This window comes from Onychostoma macrolepis, chromosome 18 (genome assembly GCF_012432095.1).
Source record: "Onychostoma macrolepis isolate SWU-2019 chromosome 18, ASM1243209v1, whole genome shotgun sequence".
Classification (NCBI taxonomy): Eukaryota; Metazoa; Chordata; class Actinopteri; order Cypriniformes; family Cyprinidae; genus Onychostoma; species Onychostoma macrolepis.
Genome location: NC_081172.1, coordinates 9,553,273 through 9,570,690, shown reverse-complemented (window position 1 = coordinate 9,570,690; position 17,418 = coordinate 9,553,273). Strand labels below are relative to the sequence as shown.

The following is a 17,418-nucleotide window of genomic DNA, read 5'->3' as shown; positions in this document are numbered from 1 at the left end:
ATAAAAAGAAAACAGATAGAATAGAAAAAGAATAGAGCAAGCTAGTGTTAAAGGCCTTTTTTGCTTTTGTTTTGGCTTTTTTTTTTAAGAAAACAAGCAGTTAGTAAATTAATAGAGTGCAAGGCTAAAAGGGGCATGTTTTTAAAAAAATTATTTTAAGAATAGAATTAGAATAGAGAGTGCTAGAGTTAGAGGGTCAAATAAAGATGGAAGTGATGTGTTTTCAGGCGATTCTTGAAGATAGCTAAGGACTCAGCTGCTCGGATTGAGTTTGGCAGGTCATTCCTCCAGGAGGGAACATTTAATTTAAAACTTATTTAATATAAATGAAAGTTATCTCGCAAAAGATTAAAATAGCATTCAGTATTTACTAGCTTTATACTTTGGGGTCGGTAAATTTTTTAAAAATGTTTTTGAAAGAAGGCTGCATTTGTTTGATTAAAAAAAGTAAAAACATTAATATTGTGAAATATTATTTCAATTTAAAATGTGTTTTCTATGGAAGCCTGTTTCTACCACTGAATAATAAAAAATAAAAAAGGTAATTTTTATCTCACAAGTTTACATCTCTGAATTGCTTCATATAAACGTGCAATTCTGACTTTTTTTTCTTGCAATTGCGAGTTATAAAGTTAGAATTGTGAGTTATAAAGTCAGAATTGAGAGATATAAAATCAGAATTGAGATATAAAGCCCGAATTGTGAGTTATAAAGTCAGAATTGTGAGTTATAAAGTCAGAATTGAGAGATATAAAATCAGAATTGAGATATAAAGCCAGAATTGTGAGTTATAAAGAAAGAATTTCGAGTTATAAAGTCAGAATTGAGAGATATGAAGTCAGAATTGCGGGATATAAACTCGCAATTGTGAGGAAAAAAGTCAGAATTGCGAGTTTATATCACACAGTTCTGACTTCATTTCTCAGAGTTGCAAGTTTGTATCAGGCAATTGTGAGATGTAAACTCACAATTGTGAGAAAAAAAAGTCAGAATTGTGAGATAAAAAGTCACAATTACCTTTTTAATTTTTAAATTAATTTATTTTTGTGATGGCAAATCTGAATTTCAGTCATTACTCCAGTGTTCAGTGTCACATGATCCTTTAGAATTCTAAACTACTTCAGGGGTGCAAACTTGTCACTTTTCGGCGAAATTCGGCGTTTTCACCTTGAAATAGGTCATTCACGTGAATCGTGTAGATCTGTAAAAAATTGGGGTGGGGGTGTCGTATCTGCGCGTCATCTGTGTCACGTCACCTGTAGCGTTTTTTCCCCCTGTTGGCAAAGGAATGGCCCCGCCCTACTCTGCCTCTGATTGGCTTACCTTAATGTTCTTTCCCTCAACCAACCAATCTCACTGCTGAAGCATAACTTTTAGACGCTGCAGGCAACTGTCCATATTTCCAGAGGCTATGTAAAATGTGAAGGAACAAGCTAACGGCAAGCAACTTATTTTTGAAGTAATTGGGCTATGTTGGTGGTTAGATTAGCCTGTTTGTAGCTAGCTAAATTAAGTTCACTGTAGAGCAGGACCGAATGCATTTGTATCTGCTGTAAATTATGGTGTTCCAGTATAAATGGTGATTACCGCGTGAGGCTGCTGTTTTTTTTTGTTTGTTTTTTTGTTTTGCATGAGGCTGCTGTTGCAATAGCTATGAAGATTGTAAGTTACGTTATCGCTGCATTAGTTCGCTACCCTTTGCAAAATACTCCTCAGTCTCATTTGTCTCGGTCTCATTTGTCTCGCATATCAGCTATTACTCTGACATGAAGTCGATTTGAGAACTGTTCGACCTACAAGTAAAGCATACTGTTTAATGTACATTAATATTAGTATCACTCAGCTCAAGTGGAGGCAGCGTTAAGCTAGGGCTGGACAATAATTCAGTATCAATATGTATCACGATATCATTTTTTTCAATAACGGTGATATGATTTTTAAACACATTTCCGATATTTCGATATACATTACCAGTGTTTCCCATACATTGATTTATTTGTGGCGTTTGACTTCGTTGAATAAACATGAGCACTGCACGTTTCAAAAAGCGGGTGATTTATATGAATGTATCTCTGAAGGGAACATACTGTCTTCAGAATAGTTTTGATGTTATTTTCATTTTATCAGATAAAGTAGCGTTCATGAGCGGAGCTGCTTAGATTACAGCCGTTACCGGGGAAACCGCTAGTTCTTCCGCTCTCAAAGCGCCTCCTACTGGCAGAGAATCAGATTCTACTCCGCTGTTTTCGACATAATAATAAATGTTTTTTTGAGCAGCAAATCAAAATATTAGAATGATTTCTGAAGGATCATGTGACTGGAATAATGATGCTAAAAATTCATCTTAGAAATCACAGGAATAACTAGCATTTTAAAATATTTTCAAGTAGAAAACAGTTAAATGGTAAATATTTCAAAATGTAACTGTTTTTGCTGTATTTTGGATCAAATAAATGCAGGCTTGGTGAGCAGAAGAGAATTCTTTAAAAAACTAAAATCTTACTGTTCAAAAACCTTTGACTGGTAGTGTATGTTAGCCTATAGTTTGGTTTGTCACCTTTTTCACCCCTGACGAGTTTGCACCCCTGCTACTTATTTGATGTTCGAGAAACATTGCTTATTTTTATCAATGTTGAAAACTAATATTTTTGTGGAAACTGTGATGCATTTTTTTCAGGATTCTTTTATAATTAGAATGTTCAAATGAACAGCATTTATTTAAAATAGAAATATTTTGTAACAATGTCACTTTTGTGTTCTTACTGAATAAAAGTATTAATTTTTTCCAAAAACAAAAACAAAAAACATAATGACCTCCAACCCTTGAATGATATTGTAATTAGAAACAAGTCCACTCTCCTCTGTCCATGCTGAACAGGATGACCTATTATCTCTGAAAGTGGGCAGTGTTCTTCATCACCTCAGTATTAAGAGAGCCATCCAGGTGCTCCGGCTCAACAACTACGACCCCAACTGTCTGCGGCGAAGACCTTCAGATGAGGTAGGAAGAGATAATAAACTCTAATCTGTGCTGTCCTGTTATTTTTGTACTTATACAGTACTAGAAATCCTTATGTTCAACATTATTTCAGAACAACATAAGTCCTGCTGAGATCTCTCAATGGACCAACCACCGTGTGATGGAGTGGCTGCGGTCCGTCGATCTGGCTGAATACGCACCCAACCTTAGGGGCAGTGGAGTACATGGAGGACTGATGGTGAGAAACAACTTTGCACTAGTTTAGGTTATTTGTTGAAATGGTTAAAGATTTTCACTGGAAACCAAAAAGTATGTGCTGCATGCTTTCCTCTAAATAACAAAATAAACACAATAAAAATGACAGCGGTGAGAAAACGGCAGATCATCAGATCATAGCGATGTGGATATCTTTGCACGTCATGTTACATTTATTTATAATAAGCATGGAACTAAATACATGTGTAAATGAATAAATATAAAATAAATGAATGCATAAATAAATAAATATACAAAAAGTAAGTGTTAAAAATAATAAAAATTGTTTAAATAAATACAGAAAATAATTTAAAGAAAAAGTATTTTCAAAAGACTAAAATATTATTTAATTTAAAATCACTTATTCCTTCCTTAGCAGGTTTGCTCCTCCATAGCTTTACAATATTAAACAACAAAACAGTGTCAGTCACTTTCAGTTAGAATTACTTAAATTTCTACTATAAATCCTGTGTCTATTTTTACTTGCGGAGCCTCAGGGCACACCTACCTATTAAGTAATTGCCACAGACCAGTGGTAGTTTGGTGTTTAACAGCCAGAGTCATCTTTTCCAGAAAGTTTGCTTTGGCAAGCTGTTTTGGACAGATTTGGTTTGCGATGATGTCACACCAGTTCATTCTTTGGTTCACTTGAAGCCTTCCTGTCGCTCAAACAGTAGAGCGGGATGCTAGCAAGGTCATTGGTTCGATTCCCAGGGAAAGCAAGAGCTTATTAAATGTGTACCTTGAATGCACTGTAAATCACTTTGGATGAAAGCATCTGTGAAATGCATAAATGTAAAGTGTATCGGGACCTTTATTATAGCAGTTAACACCAAGTTGCTCCAGTGGAAATAAAGATTATGTAAAAGCATCTGCAAAAGTGCATTTTTTTTCTTATCAAATGGGCATAATTTTGTTCATGATTTTAGGTGCTGGAACCTCGCTTTAATGTGGAGACGATGGCTCTGCTGCTAAATATTCCCCCAAACAAGACTCTGCTGCGGAGGCATCTGGCCACTCACTTCAACCTGCTGGTGGGTTCTGAGGCCCAGCAACTCAAACAGGAGTGTCTAGAGAACCCAGACTACACCTTACTCACCGCCACGGCTAAAGTCAAGGTATGTTACAGAACACCTCCAGACCATCTACTGCAGAGCTGGCATGTGATTCAATCATTTTGGAGTATCATTTCGTCATTTTGTATCAAATTTAGCCGCACAAGCTGGCGTTTGGAGGGTTTGGTAGGAAGAAGAAACAAGAGGACAATGAAGAGTATGTCTGTCCCATGGATGTAGAGATGCCCAAAGGACGCAGCTTCCAGAAAGGCTACAGAGGCATGGAGCTCCAGATATATGATGATGACCTAGACCGATTCGACCAGGTAGTGATAAACGTTTTCTGGTGCCTAAATAAATATTTAATACATTTATTATTTGTATACTTACTTATTTATATAAATCATTTGTATTTTCACCTTAAGTTCCAGTCAACTGAATTTAATTCATTTGTTTTGCATCTGTTTTATTTTTAAATGATCAATAATTTCCCAAATATTTACTTACTTTGATTAATATCTAATTTAAAAAATGGATTTTTAAATGTTTTTGTAAGCAGTGTCTATGCTCACAAAAGCGTTTATTTGATCAAAAATACAGTAAAAACAGTAATATTGTGAAATATTATTACAATTTAAAAGAATTATATTTTTTTTATTGTAATACATTTTAAAATGTAATTTTAATTATTCATGTGATGGCAAAGAATAATTTTGATTTATGAAGACCAGAGTTATGGCAACTGAAAAATCAGCTTTGCCATCACAGGAATAAATTACATTTTAAAATGCATTTTTAAATTGTAGTATTTAGCAATATTACTGTATTTTTTTGTATTTTGAATAATATAATAATGCAGCCTAGCCCTAGACGAGCATACGAGACTTCTTTTAAAAACATTAAAGTATCTTAATTATTCCAAATGTTCAGTTGATTATTCAATAGTCAATAACCTAAATCAAATCATTTAAAACAATGAATCCATCATCGATTAATCATTAACACCTGTATGACTTTGTTCTTCTTTGCAATCCCTAGATGGAGGACTCTGAAGGGACAGTAAGGCAGATTGGCGCTTTCTCTGAGGGCATCAACAACTTAACGGTAACAAGCAGCTGCACACCTGATCTCACATGTGTTGCTTTATATAGTGTCTTTGCGCCTAAATTGTGCGTCCTGCGTTTTGTGCTCAGAGTATGCTGAAGGAGGACGAGTTCTTCAAGGAGATCTCCACGTCGTTCCCCAATGCCAGTGTGAAGGATGATGACTCCAATGTGTGAGGGCACCGCAGGGACACTCGCGCCCCTTGTGCTGCTGCTTTAATCAGAAGTGACTGTGCCAATCCCTCTGCCAACACCTCCACACGCACCTCCATCTGAATGCCAAATATATCAATCAGAACCACGTGTCAACTCATTTTAAAACACCATTTTAACGTATTTCAATTGCCTTTTAAGAACATTTTGTTAAAAAATTTATGTCTCATAAAGGTAGATGGAAGAATGTCTGCCCTGTGTGTTTTTTAAAAAATATTGTTAATGGTCGTTTTTGTTTCTTGTGGATCGATGTGATATGATTTATAACTTAAATAAATAGCAGTCCTACTGTAATTTGCTGGTCATTGGGGAGATACAGTATACATTCTTTTTCATCTGCCTGCCTAAATCTGTGACAGACAGATTTTCAGTTTGTGCCGGTTATTATGGTGGCAGAAGAGCACAAGGACACTTTCAGGTAAAAACAAAGATATATTTTATTAAATTGTTGATAAATTAAAGTTGTACACTGCCAATAATTAAATTAGCAATAATCATCAATATTTTTGAATGGTCGATCCAGGTGCAGTCTTAAAGTCTAGATGTTTGAGGGGTTTTTTTTAACTTGTATTTTGACCTGTACATTTTGGTTTATCGAGCCAATACATGCATTGTTACAGCATATGCTTTGTGCATTTGCATGCAGAACTCTGTACAATATATTTTACATCTGGTTTGTAAAGGATTGCATGTTATTTAAGCCTCATTTGGATAAAATATTAGCAAAATATTGTTTCTTTAATGAAAGTTCATTGTGAATTATTTTTCTTCTGCTGCAGTACTTTAAAGGATAGCAATAATGTTCTCGTTTATGGAAATGCTATCATGTAGCATGAATCTTTAATGCAATACTGGCATGTCCACAAAATTGTAAGCAGCTGAAAAATATATTGAAAATATAGTGCCACTCATAACCATTTCAGAGTTACATGTTTGTACTTTGTTGACTTTTACTCATTTTTAAAGGTGAATAAAATACTGAAAACATGCAGGTTTTGATTGTTTCTTGTACTCATGTCAATTAGTTACAACCAATGTTGTTTGACTTGTCACTACTCAGAGCAGAAATTCTTAAAAGAATGAAGTTTGTGAATGCATACATTTTCAAAATAACCATTTTAAAAAGAGTAACATATTGCTGTCAAAATACATGCTGTAGTTATCATAGCGACATTTTCCACAGTACAGCTGTGGCTTTGCTACCACTGTAATACAAAAGAAATAGAAAAATACTTACATTTAAAATTTAGTAAGCGCATTTTGTGGGAAACGACGGGACAGTACATAAATTAATCAATAGCGCCACCTCTTGGACGTTAGTTGCTTGTCAGCATTTTATAATGAAGTCCATTTGTTTTTTTCCTTTTTACTGGCAATAATAAATTAATATAAGTTGCTTCCATGCTTTCATTATTAGGTTTTGATTTAAGTTATACATTATGTCCAGTTTTTGCTTTTAGTTTTTAGAAATAAACTGATGAAATGATTGAGTCCTTGTCCTTCATGTCATTGTGTGACTGTTTTCTGTGGGCTTCCAATAGGGGACGCATAAGAGCTCAGAGAGCCAAATCCTCTATTGAACCGCAGTCAAAAATCAGCAAGTCCTTTGGCTTATTGAATATGTTTGTGCGCCCAAATCTGTTATCGTTTTCATGCAAATTAGTACTTATCTCATAAACAAGTGGGATTCTTCCTCTGTTGTCTCTATGAAAATTATTATATCAAATCCTCATTCAGTAAACATGCATCACTGTGATTGGTCCACCCTGACCAGCGCGGAGAAAAGACACGGTTACCTTCTGACCAAGTGTTCCGCGTGCTGCTTCAGCAAAGTTCATAGTTTAATTCAATTGTATTAGTCCGTGAATTAACAATAATTAATGAAACGTTAATATGGGTAAATTATTATTTAGGTTTATCATTCTTGACCAAACATAGACAACTTCTGCTAAGGTCCGCCCACTTGTGTTCCCTTTTGATGTGAATTTTTATTCTACCCACTTTGTGGATCGACGCAGTGAACGTAACGTATTTGGGTGTATTTAGGCATGAGAGCATCTCCAGGGGCCACTTAACAGGGCGAGTTCTTGTAAGACTTTCACCAAAAGAAGAAAACTGCACCCGAGTTCATCTGTTCACGCGCATCGAACCAAAACCATGCGCAAGGGGTATGTGGAAAACTTTTATATGTTTTGTTTCTGTTTAATCCGTTTTGAAAGCCGAGTTGTTTTGCAAAAGGTCATGAGTTTACCGTGGTGGTCTTTAGTATCATGTTTTTTCTCTGTTTTTAGTGTTGATTAGTTTTTATCAGAAAATTCTCAATGCTTTTGAACTTTTCTTGCATTTATTTTTCATTTCTCTTTACTGTAAATTCCAGGAGATTAACTTTTATGAACTTAAATTACCTCATTGCATAATTTTTGTTCATTAAAATAATTAAAATGGGATGAAAAGTACTGCATATACTCGCATTGTAAATGTAAATAAATTCAAGATATTGTAAAGTGTTACTCATGTTTGTATGTTGCAGGTATGATTTTGGATGGATCCTGGTGCTGTCAGCACTGTTTACTTTCAGTGATGCATCTAGGTAAAGTGAAAAAGTTTTTATATAATTTATACAAAAACCTTTTATACAATTCATTTGTTTCTCTACACTCTCAGTCAAACTGTCAACCAGGAGCTTTCGAATATTTTCAATGAGCTCTGGAAGCTGGATGTGAATCGGCTGAAGCCTGGGTCTCATTACAATATCTCACTACAGGTGTCAGTATTTTCTAATGTCAAACAAGATTAAGTATAGTGACAGATCCAGTGTAAAATTAAATTGTCTTACATTTCTTTTAGGGCAAAGCTGGTTACATACCACAGGGAAGCACCAATGCGGTAGACCACGCCTCATCCCCACTGTTTACCAGTGTTGATGAGGCCGAACTGGACTCCATTACCACTTATGCACGTATGTCTTTTGTAAAAACCTCTTACTTAATTATTCTGTCAGCTTGCACAAAAGCTTATTTATCCACGGAACTGTGCTGAAACATGCCTTTAACAGGGACACACCAAGATTCTTTATAAAATGTAATTATGTTTAGGCAGGCAGTTAATCTTGAAGTTGATTGGTGGAATTCTGAATGATGTTTTATGTTGCATTGCGTCTTTCCTTTTGATTTATGAGAGAATCCACATGGTTGCTTGTTGCAACATGTTACCAGAAACATGTTATCACATTGCATATTTTGAATACACAGTATGAGTTGAATAGAATCAAGAAATAGATATAAAATATTTTTTTATTGCACATTTACGACACAATACAGGGAAAATACAAACTTTGTAAGGCACACATATTAAAATACAAAAAGTAGCATTAAAATAGCATATATTTTACATAGAGGTGCATAAGTTTCTACTTCGTTTCGTAAGTAACTTTAATTGCACAAAATCTTAAAGAAATGAAGTAAAGGAAAGTCTACATTTGTTCATGTAAATGTGTGAATGTGATATTTACCCACCAAAATGACCAGACACAAATTGTTTTCACCAACAAACAAAAATGGTCTTCTGTGATTTTTAAATGGTGATTTTGCTCACCTCTCAACAGGCTTCAGGAAGCTTTTAGACAACTATGAGAGGTCTACTGGTGTGGCAGAGAGGGTGACCGCTGAGGAGGTGACCGAAAATAACTCCTTTCTGGATGCTGTCTTGGAGACAGCAGTCATGAAGGTATGAATTCACCCTCTGATAACTCAAGTTCTATCCTTTACCACATAGAAATGCCTCTCTTCCTCTTGACAAAAATAAAAAGATTGTGTGTAAAGATTCAGGTAGAAGATTCTCTAAAAGACACATTCACCTTTTTTTCCTGTTGCTAACCAAAATATTGTGGTTGTTCCCTGCCACACCCTGTTCTTGGAAGCTGTATATTATGACAAGGGGAAAAGAATGTGGAAGGGCGTATAATGATGATTCTGGGGGTCATTAGTTTATAGCATAAAAGGAATAGTTCACCCAAAAATTAAAACTTGCTGAATATTGACTCACCCTCAGGCTAGATGAGTTTGTTTCTTCGTCGGAACAGATTTGGAGAAATTTTACATCATTGCATCACTTGTTCACCAATGGATCCTCTGCAGTGAATGGGTGCCGTTAGTGAATAATAAAAACATCACAATAATCCACAAGTAATCCATTTGACTCCGGTCCATCAAGACTCTTGAGATCGAAATCCTGTGTGTCTATAATAATCAAATCCATTATGTACAGTACATCTTGGTTCAATTTTCAGAAAATTTTAATTTTGGGTGAAATATTCCTTTACATCTTTTATCTCATAAAAAAATTCATGTTTTCCTCTCTCAGCGTGCCCACCGGTACTTGATTGGAAAGGGAAAATCACGTTCAAATCTGAGACAGTTTAAGAGTCAGCTGTACTACATGTGGTTCCGCCTTTATCATAGAGACAGAAATGGAGGGTAAGCGACTTACACCTAAAATGTGTATTAAAAATGTGTATATTTTATTCCATATCTGCTCTAATTATAAAAATATATATATCGCCAAAAAGGGAGGACTCCAGTGGATTTGAGCATGTGTTTGTTGGGGAAACCAAGTTTGGCAGAGAAATCATGGGTCTTCACAACTGGGTCCAAATTTACCTGCAAGAGAAGCAGGAGCTTCTTGATTACAAGGGCTACAAAGCCAAGGACAATGATGCGGTACTTTATTCATCAATAAATCTGAAGAATGTTAAAAAATATATTGTTCTTTGTGCAGTCTTTGCTGAATCTGTACTTGTTTTTCTTCCATGCAGCCTAATGAAGATGACCATGTCTTGAATGTGCAGTTCAGCTGGCATGGTTTGGTCAAACCAGTGGCCAGCGCCTTTATTGGTGTGAGTCCTGAGTTTGAAATGGCCATCTTTACCATCCTGTTCCTCACGTCCACTGAGAAGACCACCACAGCCGTGGTCAATCTGGATGAGTACCAGCTGGAGATGGTGGTGCATAGACACGGCCGCTCTATTGGGACCGCTTATCCCAAACTGCTGAGCAGCAACAACAGACACGTATAAATCCCACATACTGTACTACCCTGACAGCAGCTTTCGAGCTTTTTTACACATTTTTTTCTAACATTTAAAAAAAAAAAAAAAGGTTTTTAAAGGCATAGTGTAATTTTACATAAGTAGACATTTGTTTTGTATTGAAGTCGTTGCTAGATGCTTGTTTACTTTGCTAATATGTTTAACAGACTACAGTATGCTCATTTACAGAGTTTTGTTTTTACTGAAATGTAAATCTGAGCAAATACTTTATTTCCTCAGAATTTCCTTTCATATAATGGTAATTTCTTATATCTTTTATATCTGTTTGCCTGTATTGACTGTGCTGTTTTATACATAGTTGGTAATGGAAAATAGAGATTTCACATTAAAAATAATTTTTTGATCCACTTGTGTGATTATTTGCAGAATTCAGTTACATTTATTTTTTGAGTAGCTAACATGACATATATAAAGCAGTGACAGCAGTGTCTTTCAGTGTGACATATGCTTTACTTCATATAGAGTTACTATTAAAAACAACTTACGATTATTGTAGAATTGTTACATACGGATTCATGGCCTCATATTAATGAAAGACAATAGGGAATATTTGTACAGTTAGAAATTAATTTGTCATGCCTTTGGACCGATTACGTTAACAGAAATAAATTCATACATTGAATAAATAATAATGTTATTAACAATTATGAAAACGTTCGTGACTAGTTACACAGTGTTGGGGAAAGTTACTTTTAAAAGTAATGCATTACAATATTGCGTTACTCTCTAAAAAAGTAACTAATTACGTTACTTAGTTACTTTTTATGGAAAGTAATGTGTTGCGTTACTTTCACATTACTTTCTAACTTGGGAAGATCTTGCTTGTTTGTTTTTAATATAATTTTTTTTATTTTTAGCAAATGTAAAAGCCCTTTCACACCAAAAAGTGAAATGAATAAGCCTCAGGCTGAAGGAAAAGTAAATTCACATCTGTACAGCAGAATGCAGGAGAATAAACTCTTCAGTAAAAAACAATGAAGCACAAATGTTAGTTTATCTAAAGTAACTTTTGCTTATTAGTATGATTGAATTGGATAATCGAAGGTCAGCAGCAAAAACATCGGTTAATAAAATGGGATTAAATACATAAAGGATATCTGTGTTATTTAACATATTTAATTATTGCAGGTTTGCATCATATTCTGAGTTTGCATTTCACTGTGTTCATTTTGATAAATACGGAATCTTTTTAGTCTAGAACTACAGTAACATGTTTATACACACCGCTCTTCACTTACTCCTGATTTCACTCAACATGGCAACAGGAGAGCTGCCAGTCAATACATGGGAAAACAAAGTATGATTACGTATCTGATTACGTAACTCGTAATGCGTTACCCCCAACACTAGTTACAACATCTACAAATGTTCACTTTCAAACGTCAGAGAACACTAGTGAAAATGCTTCTACTTTGCATTTTTTTCTAAGTTAATACAATAATTTAAGTAAGAACATCTGTCTTATTGTACACATGGCCAGTGTCAACGAAATGTGCTCCTTAGATCACCCCTTACAAAAAATTACTGCAGTTTTTAAAAAAAGTAATACTGCAGTTTTTGTTACATGTAGAAAAATGCAGTTTTTTGGACACGAAAAAACTGCATTATTGCCATTTTACTGCAATACATCTGAAGTACTATTGAAATACAACTGCAGTAGAGCTGTAGTATTACTAACAAACAACTGCAATAGAACTGCAGTATTACTGCAATACAGCTGAAGTATTACTACAGTTATACTGCAATAAATCTGCAGTAGTACTGCAATAATACAACTGAAGTACAATTCGGTATTACCAAAGTGCAATACTAATAAAATGCTGTACAGTAACACTGAAATGCAACCAGAATATTCAGAATAACAAGTTTTATTTTACACAACTGCAATATAATAAATTAAGGTACAAAAAAACAGTGAATGTCTCAAACAGCAATGCAACAATAAATGATTTTACTTTTCTTTAAACTTAAAATAATAGGCTGAGAGTTACACTAAATGTACTTAGTGTTTATTTACAAATCACACAATCACACACATTTCTTCCCTCATTATTCAGACAGGTTTCATTTTTTGAAGAGCTTATCCTCATCGTTCCGCTTGGTTCTTATGACTGCCTTCATCTCAGATGTGGAAACACTATTTTGGATGTAGTCTGGAAAAACAAACAAACAAAAACTATCAGTAATTCTCAAGTTTCAGTTACACTTTTCACCACAGGCATATTTAGTATGCTTAAAATATATCTTGAATTGTGATGTCACCAAGTGTTTGTGTAAAGTATTCATTCTACTCCCATTTCTTATGGCATATTGGTCTGCATTAACAATGTCTTTAAACACTCCAGGTAACAGAAGTTAAAAGGTTGGTTCACCCAAAAATGAAAATTCTGTCATCAATAACTCACCCTCATGACGTTCCAAACCCGCAAGTCTTTCGTTCATCTTCAGAACACAACTGAAGATCTTTTTATAATGAAATCTCAGAGCTTTCTGTTCCTCCACTGATAGTCCATGCAACTACCCCTTGCACAATAACATGCATTTCTGGAAAAAGCATAGACACAATCATGTTTAAATACTCAAATTATTTGCCCTCTTTATCATTTTGGTTTTTCCATTAAAAATTCTAACCTTAACTAAATTAATTAAATACTAATAAAAAAATAATAGAAAAAAAACATAATTTACAAATATACAAGTATATAATTTAAATATATCATTAGAATACAGTATATAGAATATATGTGTTCCACAGTTATTGTGCCCCCTTCATTTAATACTTTGTGTAGCCTATAACTCTCTTCACACATAGGGGCTAATCCATGGCTAGGTGTGCATTACATGATTTTAATGCATGAGGTGGAGGCAAAGAACCACCCGACATGAAACGTGTTAAAACTCCATTGAAGTCGATTAAAATTGTGTAATACACACCTGTTACAGCTAGTTAAAAAAGTTAAGTTAAAGCTGCCTTTAAAGAGATAGCTAACCCAAAAATGAAAATTCTGTCATTAATTAGTCACCCTTGTGTGGTTTCACACTCGTAAGACCTTCATTCCTCTTTGGAACACAAACAAAGATATTTATAAAGAAATCAGAGAGATTTCTGACCCTGCATAGACAGCAATGCAACTTACACATTCAAGTTCCAGAATGGTAGGAAAGACATCGTTAAAGTAATTCATCAACTCCAGTTGTTTTAATTCAATTTTATGAAGCGACACGAGTGTTTGCGTCCAAAAAAAATAATAAAATACTTGCCTACTAAATACCACTTATTTACAAAAATATTGATCTGTAATGTGCATTCACAAGAGCATCACAACAGATGAGTGTTGTGTTCATGCGACAGAAGACAAAATTGAGGTTAAACCACTGGAGTCACATGGATTACTTTCACAATGTCTTTCCTATTGTTCTGGAACTTAAATGTGTAAGTTGCGTTGCTGCCTATAGAGAGGGGTCAGAAAGTTCTCGGATTTCATCAAAAATAACTTAATTTGTGTTTTGAAGATGAACAAAGGTATTACGGGTTTGGAACGACATGAGGGTGAGTAATTTGGGTGTTTGGGTGAACTATCCCTTTAATGTTTGTGGAGTACAATTTGACTGGAAGGGTAAAACTAAGTATATTTTCATGAGTTTGTTTGGTTACAGGTCATTAGATCTAGCGTTCTGACTGTATGTGTGTGCTACAGTACAAGCAGCGCATTGATTTAAAATAGCAAAGGAACTGATTGTAATTATCTGCATTCATTGTTTTAATGCACACCTTCCAGTCAATCAGAGAGAATCAAAGAGTCCACAAAAAAAATGTTGAGAGCTTATGTTAAACATTGAGAATAACTGCTGTTATAACTAGATTTCATTACCTTTCCACTGCCTCAGCTCTCTCTCTGTTTTCATACTGAAATGGCACTAATATTGTAAATCTTCTTTTAGCTCTATGATTTCATTTAACTCCTCAATCTCTTCATGTCTGAAGATCTCTTACATGGCTGACGACGACAGAGGACTTATACACTTGATTTGTCCAGCACTCCCACAGGTCTTAGTTTCTGAAATACAATAGCAGTTATTATGTATTATAAACTATAAAGATAATAGTTAATAAAAGATCAATTAAATAAAGTAGATTACTGCTCACCATTATTTGAGTGCTTGTTTCACCACAGCCATCATCCTCTGTTGAATTATATTTTTGGACGTCTTTTTTTAGTTGTTACCAGCGCATTTTCCTGAATATAGTAATCACACACTGATAAAATGTCCATTTCCACACATTAATGTCACACTACCGCACATAAATGCTGGTGTACAGTGCTGTGAAAAAAAATCCTGATTTATTCTATTTTTGTGTATATCCAGCACTAAATATTGTCAGATATTCCTAAGAAAATTAACATAAAACAAAGGCAAATACAGTTATCATTAATAAACTGTAGTTTGTGTTTATTCAGGTTGCCTGTTTCATGCACTTTTTTTTGAAGATTTGAACCAATTTAAGTCAAGTCACCATTATTTATATAGCGCTTTATACAATACAGATTGTTTCAAAGCTGCTTTACAGTGATCGAAAGAAAAATAATGATGCAAACAGAATTCACGTCTGCTGTGAAGCAGCTCTAAACAATAAAACGTGTCATTGTTCAGTTGAAATCAGTGTTGACTCAGTTAATTTCGATTAACTGTATAAAAATCATCAAATATAAAATAATTTAAGTGCATCTAGATAGCAGTGGTGTCATCATCTAGCTCAGTTCAGTCCTCATCAATAGTGTCAGTGGAGTCAGATCAATAATATTGCTGAATATTATTAGTCCCCAAATAAGCACGCCAAAAGTCAACAGCGGTAAAGGAACCCAAACTCCATCAGGTGACAGAATGGAGAAAAAAAACATTGGGAGAAAGTATGTTTAGTTTAGGGATCAGTTCCCCTCTGGCCAACAAATGAACATGGTGTGATTATGATTCAGGCTGCATCACAATTTAGTGTGAAATATACAGGACTGTAGGCCTACAAGTAGCTGGAGTTATTAATCACATTTAAACACTATCTAAAATCAGGTTTACATTTGTGGCTAACTAGAATGTGAGTGACCTTTAAAGCATTTCCAGAAATCAAGTCTCACCAACATCTGTTGAGTGCCTTCTCACGTTCTCTCTTCTCCTCTTTCCTAATGCTTCCTCTGTTGCAAAGAGGGGTACACTGTATGTCTTTCCTCATATCAATTAGGGGTTGATGCTCTCCTAGAAACAAAGAAACAAACAAATACACTGTATTCAGTACAATTTTGTTTATTTCATTATTGTAAATGATGTACTGATGCTATTGAGAACTGAACTGAGCAGGACAATGACATGACTGATTTCTACAGATCTGCTTATAACAAATTGCTGAGCCATAGCAGAGTTAAATGCATCTATACACAGGGTTGTCACTGGTTGGATTGGGATGTTGGTGTTTATTATAGTAAAAGTGTAGTAAAAACAGCATTAAACCAGTTGTTTTGTCTTTCTATCATAAGCTCCTCGCGCACAGACCCGCGTGCGCTACAGATCAGCACTGAAGCGGCGTTCCTCTCGTTTTCTTCTCATCTCAGCGGGTTGAATAAGATATCCGTCAAGTCTTTTTACATCTCTCTAAAATTATAACTAAAGATATATGAGGACATTAGACATTATACTCACCGCTAAACTGGATGAGTCGACTAGTCTCCAACTCGCCTGATGAACTTCTCTTCCGGAAAGCGTTTCTTCTCTTTTGTCGCACTTGTGAATGGTCTCGGGGTGTAATGTTGTTATGTCTTTGTGCTTTAATTGTGATAGTTCACATATGAACGATGGTGTCAAACCAAAACGTGTTTTATACTTTTATATCCATCCTGCAGTAGACACTACGGAAAAGACGCTGATTTACTGTTACAAGTAATCAAACAAATGCTCTCGAGACTCGTTGTCAGGACAACGACCTTTGGCGCGAAGGAAGATCACACGTGCGTATATAATCTATGTGGGTGAAATATTCCATAGGCAAATATTTTTTGTACAAAAATATTTTTGTACGAATATTTTATAGGAAGTCTACGTTACAAAAAAAAAATAAATAATAAAAAAAAAACACTTGCCAAGTCTACTGTAACCACAGCACTTGCATAGCAGTGCAGGGCCTATACAAGAGGACTTTATTGGCAATGAAAAGATCCTCATTGCCATTAAAGTGAAATTATTGAACCTAACCATAGGAGCTTTATTTAAAAAAATTCTCATAAAAAATGAATACAATTAAATAAATTTAATCAGACAGACTTAAAGTTTTTGCATCTGAAATCTTTACCTGCATTTCAGCGTATCACTGAACTGCAGTTATATTGTATCTGTACTTCATTATACAGCAAATCTACAGTTGCACTTCATTGCACTTCAGTTTTACTGCTCTTGAACTTTAATGAACTGCAGTTATATACTTCATTATACTGCAATTGTCCAGCTGTACTTCATTGTACTGCATTTATACTGCAGTTGTACTTCAATGTACTGCAGTTCATTTTTGTAAGGGACTGATCTAATACTGTTTAATGATGGTTTCAGTTATATTTTGAATCCCGGATTTTCAGCGTGGTACACTTTTCTATTGTTGTATTTCATAGTACATATAAGTAGGACACATGTATGAGATTATTGGAGATCAAAAACGTGGGCATT

The 17,418-nt window shown here is 34.8% G+C and overlaps 2 protein-coding genes and 1 long non-coding RNA gene across 10 annotated transcripts in view; 2 read left to right on the top strand and 1 right to left on the bottom strand.

The window, feature by feature from the left end:
- ppfibp1b (PPFIA binding protein 1b) overlaps nt 1-6,587 on the top strand; it is a 36,714-nt gene extending 30,127 nt beyond the window's left edge. For all 6 annotated transcript variants that reach the window (XM_058751727.1, XM_058751726.1, XM_058751724.1 and 3 more), the window contains 6 exons: nt 2,879-3,001; nt 3,093-3,218; nt 4,165-4,353; nt 4,449-4,616; nt 5,329-5,394; nt 5,484-6,587. In XM_058751727.1, coding sequence (XP_058607710.1) covers nt 2,879-3,001; nt 3,093-3,218; nt 4,165-4,353; nt 4,449-4,616; nt 5,329-5,394; nt 5,484-5,570 — 759 coding nt within the window. In that variant the 3' untranslated portion in view covers nt 5,571-6,587. The remainder of the gene's footprint in view (nt 1-2,878; nt 3,002-3,092; nt 3,219-4,164; nt 4,354-4,448; nt 4,617-5,328; nt 5,395-5,483) is intronic.
- An 849-nt stretch (nt 6,588-7,436) lies between these two features.
- On the top strand, nt 7,437-11,056 carry endouc (endonuclease, polyU-specific C). Its single transcript, XM_058751529.1, has 9 exons — nt 7,437-7,559; nt 7,653-7,774; nt 8,137-8,196; nt 8,271-8,370; nt 8,454-8,565; nt 9,211-9,332; nt 9,969-10,081; nt 10,174-10,324; nt 10,420-11,056. Exons 2-9 carry the CDS (start codon nt 7,764-7,766, stop codon nt 10,678-10,680), a joined length of 930 nt encoding a protein of 309 aa, XP_058607512.1. The 5' UTR covers nt 7,437-7,559; nt 7,653-7,763; the 3' UTR covers nt 10,681-11,056.
- A 1,528-nt stretch (nt 11,057-12,584) lies between these two features.
- Nucleotides 12,585-16,686, bottom strand: LOC131524495 (uncharacterized). 3 transcript variants are annotated; one of them, XR_009266985.1, is made up of 6 exons: nt 16,405-16,680; nt 15,846-15,963; nt 14,861-14,951; nt 14,586-14,771; nt 13,119-13,257; nt 12,590-12,866 (listed from the first exon to the last, which is right to left on the bottom strand). It is a non-coding gene; the product is annotated as an uncharacterized LOC131524495 (long non-coding RNA). The 3 variants fall into 3 exon arrangements; XR_009266986.1 differs by having other exon boundaries at nt 12,585-12,866; nt 14,708-14,771; nt 14,861-15,963; nt 16,405-16,686; XR_009266984.1 differs by having other exon boundaries at nt 12,586-12,866; nt 14,861-15,963; nt 16,405-16,685.
- Nucleotides 16,687-17,418: the final 732 nt, after the last annotated feature.